The sequence below is a fragment of the Sprattus sprattus genome, assembly GCF_963457725.1.
Source record: "Sprattus sprattus genome assembly, chromosome: 16".
NCBI lineage: Eukaryota > Metazoa > Chordata > Actinopteri > Clupeiformes > Clupeidae > Sprattus > Sprattus sprattus.
In genome coordinates this window covers 25,247,679-25,267,054 of record NC_137914.1, presented here as the reverse complement: position 1 = coordinate 25,267,054, position 19,376 = coordinate 25,247,679, and the positions used below count along the sequence as shown (strand labels likewise).

The following is a 19,376-nucleotide window of genomic DNA, read 5'->3' as shown; positions in this document are numbered from 1 at the left end:
ATGTCTGTGTGTGGCACAACAGCCAACTATGTGCTTTTTATGCAGTCGCAAGTTATTTGCTGTTTAAGAGATACCGAGAGACATTAGACTGTAATGAACTAACATGTCTTCTCTAATGTAAGTTTGGCAGCATATTAAGTGTCATTTTGTACAACCATAACATTTAATATTCGTGTGCGCTCAATGCACACTAGCCCCTGGCAATCAAACAAGACTTAGCTCCCAAACTAGCCAATTTAATCAATATAACCATATTGTGTCACTGACACCTCATCTGTAACAATAGCCCAATTCTTAAGAATGAACTAAATCCTCTAATACTGTTAATTCATCAGATAATTAAGACACATACATCCGGTAAGTAGGCTATAAGCTAGTGTCTTATATGTATGTGGGGTGAACTCACCATGATGGGTGCTAAGAGCTCTTCTCTGAGGGTTGGCAGCGCTTGGGCTCCTGACCGACTGGCCGCGGGGCCTCTGTCCTCTGCAGTAGGCTGCCGGGGTACTGAGAGTACATCATGGGTCTGTTCACTTCACAGAAGAAAAGGAATAGTTACTAAAAGAGCTGAAGATTCAGTACTCATGTTGTTTGTTACCATGGATACTATAGGAGTATTGTGCAGTGGGAATCAGTCAGACGATTAGTCAAATACAATTAAAAAAACATGCTAAGCAATTCTTTTCAACATAATTCTTTACTTTGTTCAACCATATCATGTAGGCCAGAGTTGGCTAGCTAACATCCCCAATAGCTTAGTAGAGCCAGTCAGTCACTGTTTCAACGGTGTCTCACATTATCTTGGCTACATATTAATGGCATTTCTCAAGAAGTGTTCAATATTTTCAGCATGAAGTCATTTTGGGACACTCTGTCTATGAGGTGAGTCAACTTCAGTGTAAGTCTTTCTAAATCAGGTAAAGGGTATTTGATAATTAATTAATGTAAGAGTGCATCTTTATATTTGAACTCATTTGGCAAGCTTCACTACAGCGTTGTACTCAGCTTTCACTGTGAGCTTGAGTAAGAGAGTGTGTGTTTGAGAGCGTGTGTGTGTGAGGAGTGTGTGTGTGTGTGTGAGAGAGTGTGTGTATGAGACGTGCAGGGCTGTACCTGTTCCATGTGGGCTGGCATGGCTGGGGCTGCTGCGATACAGGGAGGCCAGGTCACTGGGCGTGTAAGAGCGCAATAGGTTGATCACACTCCAGTCTGACTCTCGTGACACTGGGCCAGCAGAGGGCGCTGCTTTGCCTCCTAGGCCAACTGCGGAGGCCACATTGCCCATGTCTGGGGACCGGAGATGAGGGTGCTCCTCTGGTGGCCGTCTGGCTCTAGGCAGATCCAATGCAGAGTCACAGTGCTTAGACCGCTTGGTGACAGGCTCATGGTAGTCCCTCTGTGGCAGCCGAGCAAACCTGCTGGACAGGCAGAGACGCACCGCATCAGAAGGCCACACCACCCCACTGTGAGCCGAAGCCACTGCACTGCCCCTTTGGTTCGCTCCTCTGTCCCGGTCCAGCCGCATCGCACCTTGCTTATTACCACCGTCAGACGGCGAGTCAACAGGCCCCTGACCCAGTTTTGAGGGGCCATGGGTGGTGTGGGGGACAATCAACCTGGTGCCTTGTCTGTCCAGCTCTGGCTTTTTGAGAGGGGAGCATTTAGGCAGAGACTGAGAGACTTGTTTAAGTTGACTCCTCTCAGTAGCTTTAGGGGGCAGTGCTGGAAGGGGTGGGGGAGAAGAGGTCCGCCGGGGGTGCTTGCGATCCGCAGTGATCAATGGGCTCACATCTCTTCCCTCAAGAGCTGGGGGGCATCCTGTGTGACGTCTCAGTTTTAGGGCCGTGCTGGTGGCTCTGCCCGCTTGGCGCTTGATCTGCTCCAGCTTCTCTTTGTGGACCAGCTTCTGGTGCATCAGCAGGACCTCTGGGTAGAGGGAGGTGAAGGGGCAGGACGAGCAGGTGTTGGTGGGCAGCTGGCTGCAAAGGTCAGAACCAGACGCCGCCACCACCACCGCCACTCTCAGGGACAAGTCCAGTGGGGACTTGCACTCCTCATTGCCCTCAACTTTCAGGTTTTGCTCATCTTTGGCTGTAGGCTTCAATGCTGTGGTACCCTCTGACACCCTGTCTGCCGGCTCAGACTTCACCTGTGACCGTGGGCTACCGCTGACCGTGGTGCCTTGCTGACACAGACCATCACAGGCATCGGGCTTAGTGTCCCCGGTGCTGGGGACACTGGGGGACAGGCACTTCTGGGTCATGTTGGGGGAAGGCTCCATCTCCTTGGCACTGGGTGTGAAGGCAGTGTATGACACAGGGATGTTTGGAATCTCAGTGTAAGGCTTGTCTCTGTGGCGGCGGTCCAGGTGGTACCTCAGTGAGGTCTTCTGAGCTGCTGCATAATCACAGTACCCACATTTATATGGCTTCTCACCTGGGGAGGACAAAAAAAACATTTAGGCTTAATCTTCTCAATAGTTTCACTTCCTCAGACCTGTTCACAAACCCACAAACCTTATTATTCGTAGCCTACATCACTAGAAAGCACAAAATTGATTAAGAGACTAGAATTCAAAATTTAAAGTTCATTAGTGATTGGTGCAAAATTATAGACAGGTACACAGAGACAGGTGCACATTTAATACACATACAACTTTGGTTGCAGACTTGTTTATATTACATGAACTGACTGGAGGGATTTGTTTGCACTCACCCGTATGTGTCCTGAGATGAATGTTGAGGTAATAGTTGGAGCGAAAGGTCTTGCCACAATATGTGCATGTGCGTGAGGGTGCGAGGATCTTCAGTTTCATTTTGTCATCTTTTTTATCTAATAGTGAGGAAAGGGAAATTATGACATCTGCATGACCATGCAGTGGAGCTCATTTCTTTCAAATGATGTGGTGTAACAAATGTTAGAATTGCACCCAAAACAATTACAGACAAGACAAGAAAGCAAGATGCGTTTTCTGAACTTGGATGGCTTATATTCATTAGACATTGTGAACAAACAAACCCAGACCTATCAAATGACCTTAAACATTTTGGTAGCTGTTGAGATTAAATTGAGAAACTAGCATTACTCTATATTGTCTATTTTCTGACTTCCCTGTTAAAGTAACACTATGCAACAATTATACTTCAGGATTAGGGTTAGAATAAGCAGTTTTACCTTAAAATAACAGCTTGAAAAAAATGGGGCCGCTACAATGACTTTTAATATGGAGAATCGCCTCCGTGCCATTGCTATACCAGGGTCCATAGGCTTATAACTGCTAAATGTAAGATTGCCTGACGCTGCCCGGCTTTCTACTGTCTGCCGAACTAGTAAGTAGCTTATTTGCCGTCTTGCTTTGTCTTGTGTTGCACTTGCTTGATGTTTGACTGTGTTAGGGCAGTTGTTGAGTAACTAGTTTGTCATAATGTCAAAGTCAGCACATTTAAAGAGATTTCGTTAGTTTTACCCGCAAGCATATCGTTAGCAAATAGCAATTGATCCGGAATGCTTCTTTAAGTGAAGTTTTGTACATTGTAGTGCATTGTCCTTTCACCAAACAGGTTGACAGACTTGTCTCAGCACAGCAAATGTTTTCAGGACAGATGTGCTGGAAGGCTTTAGATGATCAAGATCGACAGGTTTTGTTTGCTCTTGATTTGACACACCTTTTTATGTCTTGTGAAACATCCATCACATTTATGGAATGGAAATGGAATGGATGGAAATTAGCCCTAGTGACTAGTGACTATGTTAATGGCAGAGATAGTGACACACACACACTCTGAATTCTATCTCTGCAATTTACCCATCCAGGGTAGTGATATACACAGTGATGCACACTAACCCGGAGCAGTGAGCTTCCTTCAGCAGCGCCCGAGGAGCAGTGATCGGGGTTTGGTGCCTTGCTCAAGGGCACCTCAGCCGTGGATGTGGGCATGGGAGAGCAGTGCTCTACCACTTCACCCGCCCACATTTTTCCTACTCGTCGGGGATCGAACCGGCCACCCTCCGGTTACCAGCCCGAAACCCTAACCAGTAGGCCATGGCTGCCCAAATGTATGTACTGGGTTTAGAAATACCGGCAGAACTTCTGGTATAAAATCAGATCAGGGGCTATTCACAAAACACACTCCTTATTTAGCTTATGTGTTTCCATTTAATAAAGGTTTTTTTTAATTAATTCTGTATTTTCAGATATATTTCTATGAAAGTGCATGTTTCCATAAAAGACATGAAAAGGCTAACCTTCCAAACTTGGATGCACCACATGTTAGTAAAGTGTTTTTTTTGGATGGTTACAGCAGTGCAAATGTGTGTGTGTAAGGCCACCATCTTACCTGAAAGGAAGGTGTGACCTCGCCTGCCATCCTCACAGCCCTCTTCTGCATACTCGTCTGCTCTGTCCAACACGGAGCTGTCCGCTGAGCCGGTGCTGTAGGCCTTCCCCTCCAGAGAAGGGGTCGGGCTCTCCGCTCCGACGCGCTCCCTCTTGTGGATACGAGAATGCAATACCAGCTGGTGGTAGGTGCGGAAAGTCTTCCCACAGTCCAGGCAGTGTGTGGGCTTGTCCTTCCTGAGGCTTTTCTGGTCTGGCTCTGGGGATGGCGTCTCGGCTCCGCTGGGTTTCAGGTGACTGCGAAGGCCATCCTTTCCGACTCTCTCCTCTCTTCCCCCGTGTCCAGAGCCCCAGATTCTACCAAGCTCCTCCTTGTCCGAGCAGGAATCCTCATTGTCTGATATGGAGTCCGGGCTGAGCTCTTTAGCCACGTTCACCCCTGTTGTGATTTTCCCCTTGGTGGCCAGCTGCCAGGCCTGGTAGGTGTTGAAGGGGTTTAGGGCGATGCCTCGGCTGGCCTGCTGCTCCACGGTCTGAGCTGCTGGCTGCAGCTGGAACAGCCCCAGGAATGCATCCTGGGAGGTAGGGGTCTCTTCCGCATGGTCGGGGCGTTTTTCACAAGGCCCTTCCTCCTCTTCCTCACACGACTCTGGCTTGTGGCAGTGTACCCTGCTGTGCTCAGTAAGTGCTGTAATGTCAGCAAAAAAAAATCCACAAATCATGCACAACCGGTAGGATGACACCACAGTGGGCGGGGGCTGGTCCTGCACAACCTCATTGATGGTGACTGGACCGTCAGGGTCTTGTAGGCTTCGGCCACGCACCTTACCGCCATGTGTGCGCATATGGTTCTTGAGGAACCAGGGCTCCTTGAAACGGCGGCCACATATTGAGCAGCAGTAGCTGTAACAGTCCTTGTGGCTCTTCATATGAATCTCCAGGTCAGCTGAGTCTACCACTTCCTGTCCACACACCACACAGCTCAGTGGCTCCTCCTCGAGACTATTTGGGCCACAAACATTTTGTTGTTTGGGACGTGGCCGTTCCCCAGGGGTGCGGAACTCGGCCTCCACCCGTAAAACAGCTGGGCCAAATAGTGTGGTGGGGTGCTCGGACAATACATGTGGCCCCAGCTCCTCATGCTGCTGAAAGCTCTGTTCACAAAACATGCAGTCCACTGGTAGGGTGGTGCCGACTACCTGGACATCGCTCTTCTGTGCAAGGCTGGCATGAGGAGTCATGCTGGAGCTGGCCCCAGGCATATTGGCACTGCTGTTGCTGAGGAAGTCCTGTCCTAATCCATCAGGACTCTCCATGAATGGGATTAGTGGGTGAGTGGGCATCTTTCCGCACCTCAAAAGCCAAGCTCCAGTGGTACTGCAGCTTGACTGAATGCCTCTTCACCCTTACTTGACTGAAAAAGTACTACAAATTGCTTCCGATGTATGGTCAAAGTAGGAAGACTTTTGGATAGACAATAAAGGATTTTTTTTCTCCCTTCACTTCAGTTAAAAGTCATGTCAGAACAGTCAGTTTAACTGTTGCCAGAGAAGTTGGAGCATGGTTCTACAGCTAGCCATAATGGTATTTAAAAAGTGGGAAAAACTGAGGCAATTATGCTTGATGTGAAGAAGGGCAAGAAGGGTCAGTGTTGGATGAGATCTTTTGATTACGTGATGTCCCCCCCTGGTGTTATGGTCCAGTACTCCTAGCCTGAATAAACACACATATATGTTGTTGTGAATACACGGGAAACAAGCCAGGAACCTGAAGACAGTACTCACAATTCAAGCTATAGGCAAAACACTACAAAACCTCAGAACCCCCATTATTTTACACAGCAGCAAGTATCTTGAGAAATCAAGCTGTTGCCTCAAAGTTTCACTTTCTAACTTTTGCAAGTAAGCTTAAGGAAATCAATCACCACAGGAACAGGTTTGTTCTGGTAACTTCTGCCAACACCTCCATGCTAGACAAATACAAGAGATGAATAATCTTAGCAAGAGCAATTCTCTGCACAGACTCAGAGTCAGTTTTTTATCCTGATTGTGTTATTAGAATGCTCTCCAAATGGCAATTTAATCACTTCAATTACTTTATATTCATTACCCATTCAGTTCCAATTATCTTCCATTTTGGCCAAAAGGAGAGCAAAACATTCATCAGGTGACTGAATTTCACGTTGCGCCAACAATTGAAAGCTTGCTGAAACAAAGAAGCCAATGCCACTCATTTCCTAGTATTAAACCAGGCGCAAATTAAGGCGAGGTGATATGCTAGTCCGTCAATCTCTCCAGGTCTATTTAATACTGCAGTGGTGCATACCAGGCTGTGTTTAAGGTGTGACCAAAACAAATGGCAGCCATACCAAATACTGAAAAGCTCAGGCTTACATTAAATGCTTACTTCTAACTTAAATGCTAACTTCTTTTTTTAACAGTTCAAATATGAAATAAATTTGTATAGATTCATCGGAAATGTGGATCCTACTATACTGAAATACTTTAGGGTAATTTTTTGGGACAAAACATTTTTTTCTGGGTAAAACATTAAGTGGAGTTGAACAAACAGCTTTCTTTAAATCATGTCTAAGAGACCATGTCTAGCAAAAAACAACAAATGTATTGGTTAACCACAGCCAGCGTCACTTGAAATAAAAAGATTTCATTTGTAGCATACAAGGCAGTTCCACTTCAGTAACTTCTAGACAGAAGGCTCTTTGAATTAGAGGTCAGTATGTCGAATTAGGCTTCACAAACACGGAGCTTCCTAAATAGTTCATAATGAAGAGTGCATTTCTAATGTGGTTACATTAATGTGTAATATACCTGACAAGTTACAAAAACGTGTGTACACGCCAAAGCAGTAATGCAAACTCCTGGTTAAACTTGTTCCTAGGGCCAATCTCACTTAAGCATTGATAACAGTGTGTTAACAAGTCAAAGATAGAGAGAATAGAAACCATCAGCAGACAGAACATTTCACACAATCTTCAAAAAGGTGGTTCTCTCGCCGATGCAATCAATTGCTTTACAGTTTACGCACTGTTCGTTGTTATGAGACAGCCCAGACCTATAACCATCATCATACGTAAGCGAGCATGTTTGTGCCTACACCCAACACAAGCGTATTCAAATTTACGGCACAGCACCTACGTTGTGTCGTGGTTGGCCACTTGAGATCGACGGTGATTTTACTTCAACTGGTAGCTTCCAGAACTGCCCTATTCAAATATATAATCTCAAAATGTTGTCTTTGACTGGATCTCAAATAACTTTTAGTATTCTTTTGCAAGGACAACTTAAGAGTCATTGGTATTTAAAGACTCACAAAGACAGTTCGCTACATACGGTGAAACGGAAGTCTTGAAAAGCTTTGTTTCCCGTGAATCGATGGCTTCTATTCTATAGGATAACTTTAGCAAACCTTCCACTTACATACAAAAGAACGGTGGTGACTTATAGGACATTCTGTCTACTCTATCCATAACGCTGAACGTCAAAGTTAAGATAACAACTATTGTTGTATCTGCTTAACGGTATGATCTCCAGGAACCCTATCTGATAATGATTTACATGTATTACACGAATACAAATATTACACCTCAGACTCTGGCAAATCACTTAATATTGGCTCTCTCATGTGGAGCCTACCTGATTATTCGTCCCCCTCTAGGTGGAACCAGAGCCCGTCACCCCTATTAGAAATTCTCTAGAAAAACACTAAGATTATCTGATATGAATTCACTTCCTGACACGTGCGTTGAGACGTGTTTGGAACAAAGTTATTCTTCCATTTGTGATAAATGGCCCCAGGTTATTCTGCATACCCAAAACGGTTAACGTTCCGATATTCAAACATACACAGAATTGAATGTAATGTTAACACAGTAAAGGCAATAAGTCACAAGGCAAATACGACCGAAAAGACTACAAACTACGAGGTGACCAAATGCCCCATCCAAAGCAAAATAATATTACTTTATTTTTTACATTTTGTGTCAGAGTAAACGGGCATTGAAATACTGCATGTTTGTCAAATTAAGAGAACGAACTTCAGTATTTGCCTAATCTCATTCTTGCATGTGTTATTCCAGAGCTCTTCCAGGGTCTCTTACAACAACATGATGAGAAGGACAATTGATGCTCTAATTCAACGGTTATTGGGTTAGCTACCTAGCATGGTAGTAAAGATTACTTAAAGATTAAGACACCTGGGAGTTTTCACATACAATGTCCAATACTACTTATTAAATACAACTATGACAAAAAAAACTGGTTTAGGATAGATTTGATACAATTGTGTACATGATCTGGACCAATAGGTTGGCCATACCTGTCTGTAAAACAGACGGTCAAACGAGTTACTAGCTTGCTAGCAAAGCCCCCTTACACTTGTCCAATGGATGAGGCTGATTTCCGAGTAGACGGACTCTGGTGAATCGTTTGATCAATTAGGCTTAGGTCAATTGTAAATCGAGAAATTAGTGATGGTAGGTTTTATTTTGGGTACGTGCTCAAGCTCACGTTTATTATACAATTAGGGTTAAAGTACTTCGACTACTAACTTTTATGTTGTTTTGAGGCTGATAGAAAAGCGAACTAAGCCATAGAAGTTCATTGCATGAAACGGGCATTCAACAAACAGTTCCTGCTTTGAGTGCAGAAGAGCTCTAAAGTTCCACATCAGCTTCCACTTTCAAATTGATGTTAACGAAAATGAATGAACACATTAACCATAACTAGAGGTATACATAATGAACACTATAGAAAACCCTTCTGTAAGAAAGACACATTTAAAAGTTACTTGGGCTAGCTATAACGTTTACGTTAAGTGTTTAGAGTGTCTAACAGAATGGGGAAACTCACCTAACAGGTTCTTAGAATCGTTTAGATGCGATAAGAACAAGGGTTGATAGAAATCTATTCAATGGTAAAGTCAGTTTATCATAAGTAACGTTATAATGTCCGTTGAAGTTTTGTCCTGGTTAGCTAAGTTAGCCAATTGTTAGCCAGCCAGATTGCTTGCATTCAATGTTTGCAAATCTCTCACTATGCAGCTGTTGCACTGAGCGCGCTCACTCAGCATATCTCTGCGCGTTCATGGCGCAACAGTAGCCCACAGTCACGTGGGGGTAGGTTAATGCCCTTCTAAATCTACTCTTTTAAAATTTCGGTAGGCTTTTATAATACTAGCGTATTCTAAAAAACAGTGGCTTACATGTAAGCGTGCACCTTCTTAAATGGTTTACTTTGCAATTATATGGGCTAGACAATCTAATTAATTTTCATCACAAAAGTGGGTGGTGCTAAAACCTAGTTAAGTAGGACATTTCACCTGTAAATTCCCAAAAAGTGCAAGGAAATCTTGTAGTTTAAAACTAGTTTATAGTTAACGCTTTTTGATTTGTATATGTGTGTGTATATATAGGCTACTCTCTTCGTCTGGGATAGGCCAACGATGTGTATACCTAAGGGGTATGTGGAATCTGGGCCGAATTAGACACAAGCAATTGTTTTAATACAAGCTCAATTTCCAGTTTTACTCGTTAGTGACTAAAGACGTGATAAAACTGTCTTGTTGTCATTGCATGTTAGCATGTTTTTGATATTACCGTATTTAGTTGCAGGGTAGCCTACTTTGTCATTTGTTTCTTTCCTGTTCTAAAATATTCGTAGTAACGCAACGTAGGCCTACAGCCTATGGATTTCAGTTCAACTGAGTTTGTATTGGCCAATGTAAAGGCTTGTGTGTTCACTCAGTGAAGTTAGCCAATAAAGTGTTGCTAGAGAATGTATCTGTAGAATTACCCTAAATTTCACACCAACGTTAATTACTTGTTCAGCACTACGCTTTAATTTCGACAACGTCACATATTTGCATTACATTTTCTTCATCACCTGCATTTGGGCAATGGCATGGCAATGCATTTAATGCCAGGAATTTACTGTAGGCTAAAAAATCGTAGAAGGATGGTTAGAATAAATAACACTGGATCACATATGAAAGGGACTCAGTTAGAGTTAGTGTTTGAGTCTTTTATTTTACCCTTAAAAGCATGACATACAAACTGTCTAATGTGCTGACACTATAACCGTGCAGATACATTCATTCATAAAACACTGACCCTCCCCTAGGTAGTGAAGACCCTTTCCACTTTTATCACACATGTAAAAAAAAAAAAAAAAAAAAAGAAAGCCCCTGCCTGTGCCCTTCCCCCACACTAACACCCACACCCAAACCTTTCAACAGCTTGTGCTTCTTTCCAGACTATTCATTAAACTTCCCTTTTGTCCTGTACATAACTGACACAAACTTACAGTGTTGTGACGCGGTTCTGTAGTTGTAAGAAACAACTGCCTATTAGCCAAATGTTCAGTTTATACAGTTGTGCTTTACATGCCCTATTTTAATCATGTTTAGTAAGACAAACGTTCACTATTGTGTCTTTTGGAGGATATCCCGAAAAGAAAATCTCTGCAGTTATTACAGAGAGTTTCACCATAGTCTCTGTCACACAACATGTGATAAGTAATTACTCTGTTTTCTGCATACCTGGTTTCCAGTATACTGGAGTGTACCTTATGTCAGTTCACTGTCCAATAAAACTATATTAGGAATACTAAAATATGTCTTGCACTGTTAAATAAAATGAAAACAGTTTCTGACCTGGGTCGGGTTTGGGATCACCACATTCAGTAAAAAAACTATTCAAGACACTTTGTATACATGTTTGTATTAAAGCATGTTTTTTTTTTTAAATAAATGTCTCCATGGAACATTGAAACATGGAAACTGAAATCTATTTGATATTACCGAAATAGAGATACAAAAAACAGCAGCAGGGATTTGATGCTTAGGTTCCAGAGATCTTGGAAGTTGAAAGGGAAGATGTCTTCTTTTACAATACTCTGATACTAGAGCAGGCCTGTGAATGTAATGATATGCAAGCTGAGCGCATATACTGCAAAGTAGAGAGACACGCATACAATATACATGTCTAAAATAACCACAATTACCCCCTTCTAATCTCTGGTAGGTCCTGGCCTCTCTTTTAGCCTGTATTCATAGTTCATGAATGATGTTTGAAAGGGACACAAACTGAGTTGGTCTCCAAAGAGAGGACTCTTAGTTTACCCAACCAGCTGGCAGCAGTGAGAGAGGGAACAGACCAGCGCAGACCACTGTCAGCCTCAGCAGCCGCCTGGAAACCAGTCACTCTCTCCCTCTGTCTCCTTGGACAATGCACTTTGGTGGTGGCAGTAAGAACTACTCCTTCCCCACTACCATCCTCTCTTCAATCCTCCAAACATATTCATCAACACTCTGTCTCCAGTTCTTTTCTCAGAACCTTAGTTACACTACTGGACAAGGGACTTAATGTTTAATTTATTGAATGAAATCGTTTCATGTTATTTTGAACATGTTCAAATGAAGATGCTTTTACACATCCTACTGTTGAGACAAAGTTCTCAATTCATTTTACTTTTCGCACAATTTTCTCCATGTGTTCTGACAGCTTCTGACACATGTTCTGAACCAGTGGAGCCAATTGTGTTGAAAGTTAAACTAACCGAGTTTCTAAAAATAACTTCGTCTTAACAGTGCCATATGTGTGAACTAATCCTGTTGTGAACCTTAAGGTACATTTTGATATAGGAGTCACATAGACATACTATCCTAATTTATTTTTTTATGACAAAATGGCATCAAATCCTTCACACAAAATCAGAGAATTCCTTAAATTGAGTTGGTGGAATATGATTGTTAGATTCATTTGTCACTTTGAGTCAATTAATATTGAAAGATGAAAATATAAATTATACAGTATGTATTTTTCTGACTGAAGCTTAAAAACATGATCTGGCCCTTGGATCATTTCTCTGACTATTTTTTTCTTGTTTGTTTCCTCCACACAGGCTTCTGCTGTGAATCAAAGCAGCACATGTGATTTTTGAGGCCTCCCACTCTCCTCCTATTGTTCTGCTATGACAAAGGACAGGCGAGCCACTGCTGATTTGGTAGGGCATTATTACCTCTGAGGATGCTGGAACCAGCATGTTACAAAACAGCAGGGCCAGCAACAGCTGCCACTTTGTCAAAAAGAAAACAACTTTGTTTGTCACACTGAGGAGCACATGGATGAATGCTGGTAATAAGAGTAAATAGACCACTTGACTTGAGCTGTATGGTATACTGTATGTGAATGCCTGAAAACGTTGTGAAAAAGTATTTTTTCATTAAATGGGAATTTCTATTTGTGGTCAAATTTGACTTTGAGAAGACTAACTAATATGACTACAGAAGAATATATTATATACAGTAGTTTAATTAAAACTTCAATAAAGACTGAACCCAGTAATATTTCCCTTGCAAATTTCAGTATATGATAATGAGTTCCAAAAAAGTGGATTGAATGAATTGCAAATCCTCACATTCCTCACATAGTTGGACATCAAATTAAAACGTACCTGTTTTGTCACAGGATATAGAGAGAGGGGAGAGAAACCTATTCAGACTGGTTGTGGCTCATCCAGCTTAGACTGACAGACGGCTTATATCAGTAAACCATTATACTAAATATTTAGACTTCATATAAAAAACATGACTTTAATATAATGATTTCGTTGTCAAGTTAATGCTTAAATAAAAGTATCCAGACCATTGGGTTGTGAAATGAGTGAGAGACAATACTGAGCTGCTCTGACAAATGGCATGCTTTGTCCTAAAATGCTTAATTTGCTCAATCAAAACACTTTAAATGGTAAATAACACCTTCCCCCTGATCATGTGTGATAATCATGTTGCTGATGACCAAGACAAAGAGAGAATAAAGAAACATGTGTGATGAGGCAGTATATGGACTGGTGGACTAGATTCCTTCAAATCCATTACTGAGAACCAAACTCAAATCGTTTTGTGAGCTGACCAGCAGTAGTGATTCAGATAAAAAGAGGTGATATTTGTTTAAAATACATTGTCCAACCTACTTGAACTTGATTGTAATGCAATATGTTTATTTTTGTGTTTCACATCCCAACTTCTAATACATAGAGTCATTAGTCGAACAATAGTCAAAATTCAACATAGTATTTCCATTCAAATGTAGTTCAGAGTGTTTTCAATCCACAAGGCCTCTGAAAATCTATACACCTTAGCTCCATATGGACCATTTCTCAAAAGAAGGTGTTCATGAAACAACCAACAGTTATCATTCTCACATCGGTCTAATGAACAAAGTAAAACACAGACCTTTGGTCCACAAAAATATCTACATTTGGCCATTATCACTTCTGAGTGTTGGAATGTATTGGAGTGTTGGAACTCACATGTCAATGTTCTTTAATGGGGGAGCATTCATGAAGAATTCAAGCTTCAATCACCCAAGCCCAGACAATAGAAGTACTGTTCACTAGTTTCTAATTCTTGTTTCATCCTCTACAGAAACATAACATTATTTGTATTTCTTTATTAAATAGCCAGATGTCATACACCCTTAGAGCATAAACATCTCCCCTTCACAACACAGCAGTAGCATCACTCACTTTGTGCATAAAGTTAAAGATGCATAGATGTAATCACCCACCCCCCTCTTCACTCCCTCTTTCTCTTTTCTCTGGCCTCCCCTAAATTCCTTCTCCCTTCCCAAGAGCTTCCAACACACATGAGTTCTGACAGCAGGCCATCCACCCCCTATGCCTTTGGCCCTAATGCATATGCATGCACACACACACACACACACACACACACACACACACACACACACACACACACACACACACACACACACACACACACACACACACACACACACACACACACAAAGACACAAATAAATGCACATAGACAAATAAGATGAAGGAACTGCTGATATTATTTTGAAATCATTCATGAATCATCATTTATAAAAATAAATATAATATGTGCACACAGAGAAATAGAGGTATGCTTTCTGTTGTCAGAAATGTACCCCTGTACAGAAATGGTTCTCAAAGTGGTAATTGCGGAGCTTTGTTTAAATTTAAAGGGCTCCACGTGTACAAAGCCAGAACATTTTTTATTTAGTTTAAATGTACCGAAAACACAAATATTGATAGTGGTTGAAACAACTGCAACAGGATTAAGTATGGCAAAGACCAACCACCAACACAGCAGGAATTAAAGTAAGCACCACAAATCCCTACATGACTGCCTCACCTTACCTGTTGCTAACATTTATATAAAGCCAGGCAATTTAAAACAATTTTGATAGAAGAAAACATTTGTTGTTACTAGTTAATCCCTTGTTAACTTTCAATGTGGTACAGTTTTCTAATATATCTGTGAATGGAAAGAGATTTTGAAATGTATTAATTAATATTTTTTTGTATTTGTACCTGGATTCAATAAAAAATAAATAATAAAAACCTAACCTGTTGCTGCTGCATGCTGAGATACAAATCATGAACATATGAGTACATACTGGGTGAAAAATCTAATTGGATTAGATTAGAAACAGGTAGGAATAAGTATTTAATGTTAATAATTTTGCCTCTGTTGCATTATTGCTGTTATTAAGTGCTGCTGCTGTGTTTAATGTATATTTTATTTGAATTTTTCAGCAGTTTGATTTGTGTCTGTAAATATGTTGTGATTTTGCCACAGCAGAACTGGTAAAGTATGACGAGTAAGGGGTGGGGGGCACACAAACAGTAGCCTAGGGGCCCATGACCACCTTAATCCGCAACTGCTGACAGCAAACGGTACAACGTTGTACTTTTATCAATCTTAAGGCACAGGCAAATGGTGCAGCAAATCATTGATGACACTGGGAGAAAGGCGTGTATCTAGAGATATTTTGACAAGATGGCCTACTTCTAATGCGACCCCACAGAGCGTAATCGGTCCGTATCTGGAATATGAGATGTAATGTTAATACCCAGAGGTATCCTCAGTCAAGACGTGTTAGCTCACATATCCGGAACAGATAAACACAAACCACAGGCCATTAACATCAAACTAGGGCACGTCACTAGCGCATGACAGTGGGGAAGATGTCAGCTAGACAGGTAAGGAAAAATCTAATTGTGTGCTTGGTGAGTATTAACAGAGAACGTTTTGATGCAACGTTAAACCCTGTAAATAAGCGTTATGTTTAAAAAAAGTTTGCCGTAAACCAGTCACATTTCAGGTTTACTTTACTTGCTACCAATAAGGTTCATTAACTTTGTTCTTTATGCCTTACAGCATATATAGCAAGTATAATAAACATAGCTGACATTAGTTATAGTAGATTTAACGCTAACATAACATTTTAATCAAAGAGTTGAAACCCTGTTTTTCTTTTCTCCAGTCCTTAAGTAGGCTATGTGCCTGTTTACTCGACCATTCACACGAGTACATTTTATCTAGCGAGCTAATGTAATTTATTGGTAACAGTCTTTAAGGCACGCTCAACCTTGCTAGGTACAATTAAGGGCACTTTTATGGAAATGCACATTTTAGTTTGCTAGTCAGCTAAGTTGACTGATCTTGCTAACTAAATTATCTTCGCAACTTTTACCTTTTGACTCCTCCCGTTAAGAACCCTTATTATTACACAATCACAGCCTGGCAATCAGTATTTTCCCCATTTTTTAAAGTTCCAAATGTATCCTTTTTAAAGCGTTCTGTTCGAAAAATTCGCAAACTAACTACCTAAAAGGCATGCAAAAACATTGCAAACACCACTAGCCCAGTTGGCTCGGATAGAGGTCTTTTGGCAGTATAGGTGGCAATGTCATGTTGTGAAAGCTTTTCTTCCATTTTTGCAGGGTGTTCCAGCCTGGAACAAAGAACTACATAATGCATTTCCTGGATGGCTAGTGGGAAAGACATAGGAGTGTATCTGTCCTTCACATATGCTATCAAAATGAATTTGAGGATGGTACCAAAACTAGTTGCCTAAAAAAACATTACTCAAAAAGTGTCAAATTGTTGCATAGTGTTGCTTTTAAGGTCACACATCAGTTGTGTGTCTTAACTGTTGTTAATTGCAGAAACCGTAATTTTTACTTGATGAAGTGCACACTTTCATTGAACACAATTCCATATCTCTCTCCCTTTCTTTCCCACAGCTGTTCACAATGTTTTGGGTTTTTAAGACACCATCACTGTCATTGGCTCCCACAACAAATCAGTTTTAGTGGAAAGATTAAAGATTGCACCCCTCAAACTATACCTGAATCGAATATTTAATAGTTGGTCTTCACATAAAAGACCTGATTCATAAACAATGCTTTCTTCAGCTTTACAGGAAACCGCTTCAAACCTTATCTCCAGTGATAAGAGTGAAACAGATAAAAAGGTGGTCATCATGAAGCCAAGCTGATGGTGGCCTAAAATCCACAAGTGGGGGATGTCCACTAGCAGCACAGAAAGTACCATGTTCAAAAAGTACTATCATTGTGTGGATGATTTCAAGTTCTCCCCCACACCAACACAAGATGATGTGAACTTTTACACAGCACGTTTGTAAAATGGACTTTGAGAAGTGACGTAGCTGGAAAGTAAAAAGCAATGAGAATATCTACAAAATTGTGTTTGTTAAAATATGCCACAAAATCTTAAAGGGTGTGTGCATCAACAGACCAGATGAAACAGAATAACATTAATAGGGGTGTGCAAAAAAATCGATTCACAATCGTATCGCGATTCAAGTGCTCCCGATTCAGAATCGATTCATAGAATTCCAAAAATCGGTTCATATTTATATTTTTTTTTTTTAAAGATTAACGTTCTTTTTTGCTTCGCAAACTGTGTAGTAGGCTAACGTTACGGTTTGAGTGATGGTGAGCGCGATACGGCGAAATGGTTGATAAAAAGCTTCTGAATAGAAAGTTTACCTTTAAAAGTTGTGTTGTGCAAAAGAAGCAAGCTTCACTGTTGTCTGAAAATGTCAACAGGCAGCTGGCTGAAAGCACAGAAGTAGTAGGTTTACCTTTTATTGGTAACCTTACTGTTACGGTTCATTGTTTTTGAAATAAGAGGCCTGACTTCTATGTTCACAGCAAACTTGAAAAAAGAAAATATTAAGCCATGGTTTAACTGCACTATAGGCTGAGTCTGAAATGTGCACTTTATAATTTTATTTTGTACTGCCTGTTTGGCAATGTTATTTTTCAATAAAATAAAACATTGGATAAAGCAAGCCAATACACTTTTCCATGATAAGAGCATAAAAATAAAATCTGCGATGAATTAATTTGCGATTAATCGCGATTCATTTTGAGTTAACTATGACAAAAATGCGATTAATCGCGATTAAATATTTTAATCGTTTGACAGCACTAACATTTACATACTGTGAATCAATTTTTTTAATCGAGAATCGTTTTTGAATCGAAAATCGTTTTTGAATCGAAAATCGATTTTGAATCGAATCGTGAGCCTAAAAATCGGTATTGAATCGAATCGTGACATTTTCTGAATCGTGCACCCCTAAACATTAACATGTTGTTACAAATGGAATACTGAAATGTTATGATTTGCACTTTAGCTACAAACGTATGGTGTATTGTTCATGGGTTAGTTTGACTCATAGGCATACCTGCCAACATTTGAGTAGCAAAATCCGGGAGATTTCGGCGGAGGTGGTGGGTGGAGAGTTTTGAAGGTGTCATGTATGGCAGAGGCAGGCAAATGTTGGTTTTGAAGAATGTGGTGCATATTAGTTGACTTAGTAAGTGTTTTCTTATATGGGCTGAACTCAGTGGTGTAGTCCAGGGTATACGCAGGTATACGGAGTAAACCCACTTATTTTTCAGTCAGCATTGCCGTTAGGACCCTGTGGGTCTGTGTCTATTTTTGCCTGTGCGTTCTGTTTTGTCTTTGGTGTCTTGCATGCGGTTTGGTGCTCTGCTGATTGGGGCTCTAATCCCATTGGTTTAGAGAAGTACCGGCCCTTTAAAAGTGGCTGGTTGACATCACACAGGGCTTGCTTTGGGGATAGCGATTTTCTGTTGTCTGCCAGCATTCGTTGCTGCTAGGCCCAGCCTCTGGCCTTGCCCGCGCCTCTACCATAATGTTCGCTACTCACCGGAGTGAGAGACCGGGAGAGAGCGCCAGGCTGTTGAGGCCTGATCTCGAGACCTTGTGTTTTTGCTTGTGGCGTTATTTTTTAGCCTTAGTTAATTATTTTAGTATTTGTGGAATAAATGCACGGTTATTTTTACTCCTTTGTCTGCCCGTGTTTTAAAATGTTTTGTTACGTCCTAAAGCCCTAGACAGGCACGTAACAATTACGTATACCCACTTCTCAAAACAGGGCATTTATCCTGTGCTGTATGGGCTGCTTAAAAAAAAGTATACCCACTTCTCCAGGGACCACTACACCACTGGGTGTACTTATAGTATAGTGTAGTTTATTTTGGAAGACAAGAGAGAGCACGAAGTGCTGTTGTTCAAACTTGTTTTATTCTCTTTAACTATATTTTTTTAACCATACTGAAAGTCCTCTCTGAGGAGGCATTGCTATTTGAAATGCAAAGTAATGCCTTCATTCGCCTATGAAGCGCTCATCTTTCCCTATATTGAAATCCCCGCTGTGCCCTATATTGAAATCAATACGACAAGCAGAAAGATCAACTTCGTAATAGGATGTAGGTTGCCAGATTGACAAATAAGTTGAAAATGGTATAGTGTATTTATTTTGTTCATACATGATCTGACATCTTAGAACATTGGACAAACATGTTGATTTGATTATTAATAAAATACGTTTGGACCTCGTAAAATATGGGAGATTACCGGGAGAAATTACAAGACGGGAGGGGGGCGGGAGGTGGGTCCGAATACAGGGGAAAAACAGGAGAGATGGCAAGTATGCTCATAGGTGTCCTCAAAATGTCAAAGCATAGATATGCCGGTGTTCTGTGTTTGCAATTAAAGGGTTTCTTTAACCTAACCCAACTACTACCAAATATTTATAATAATCCATTATTTCTGCCATATTTGGCTTTCTATTTAGCAGGGACGACGTGCACAGGAGTGGGCTAAGGTTGCTCGGGCAACTGCCCGTTTG

The 19,376-nt window shown here is 41.1% G+C and overlaps 1 protein-coding gene across 1 annotated transcript; it reads right to left on the bottom strand.

Annotated features, from left to right (window-relative positions):
• Window positions 1–417: 417 nt before the first annotated feature.
• Window positions 418–5,679, bottom strand: znf217 (zinc finger protein 217; the record flags this gene model as incomplete). Its single annotated transcript, XM_080853284.1, has 4 exons — window positions 418–533; window positions 1,114–2,436; window positions 2,716–2,832; window positions 4,338–5,679. The coding sequence occupies 4 exons, from the start codon at window positions 5,677–5,679 to the stop codon at window positions 418–420; spliced, it is 2,898 nt and encodes a 965-aa protein (XP_080709410.1).
• Between the last annotated feature and the right edge of the window lie 13,697 nt (window positions 5,680–19,376).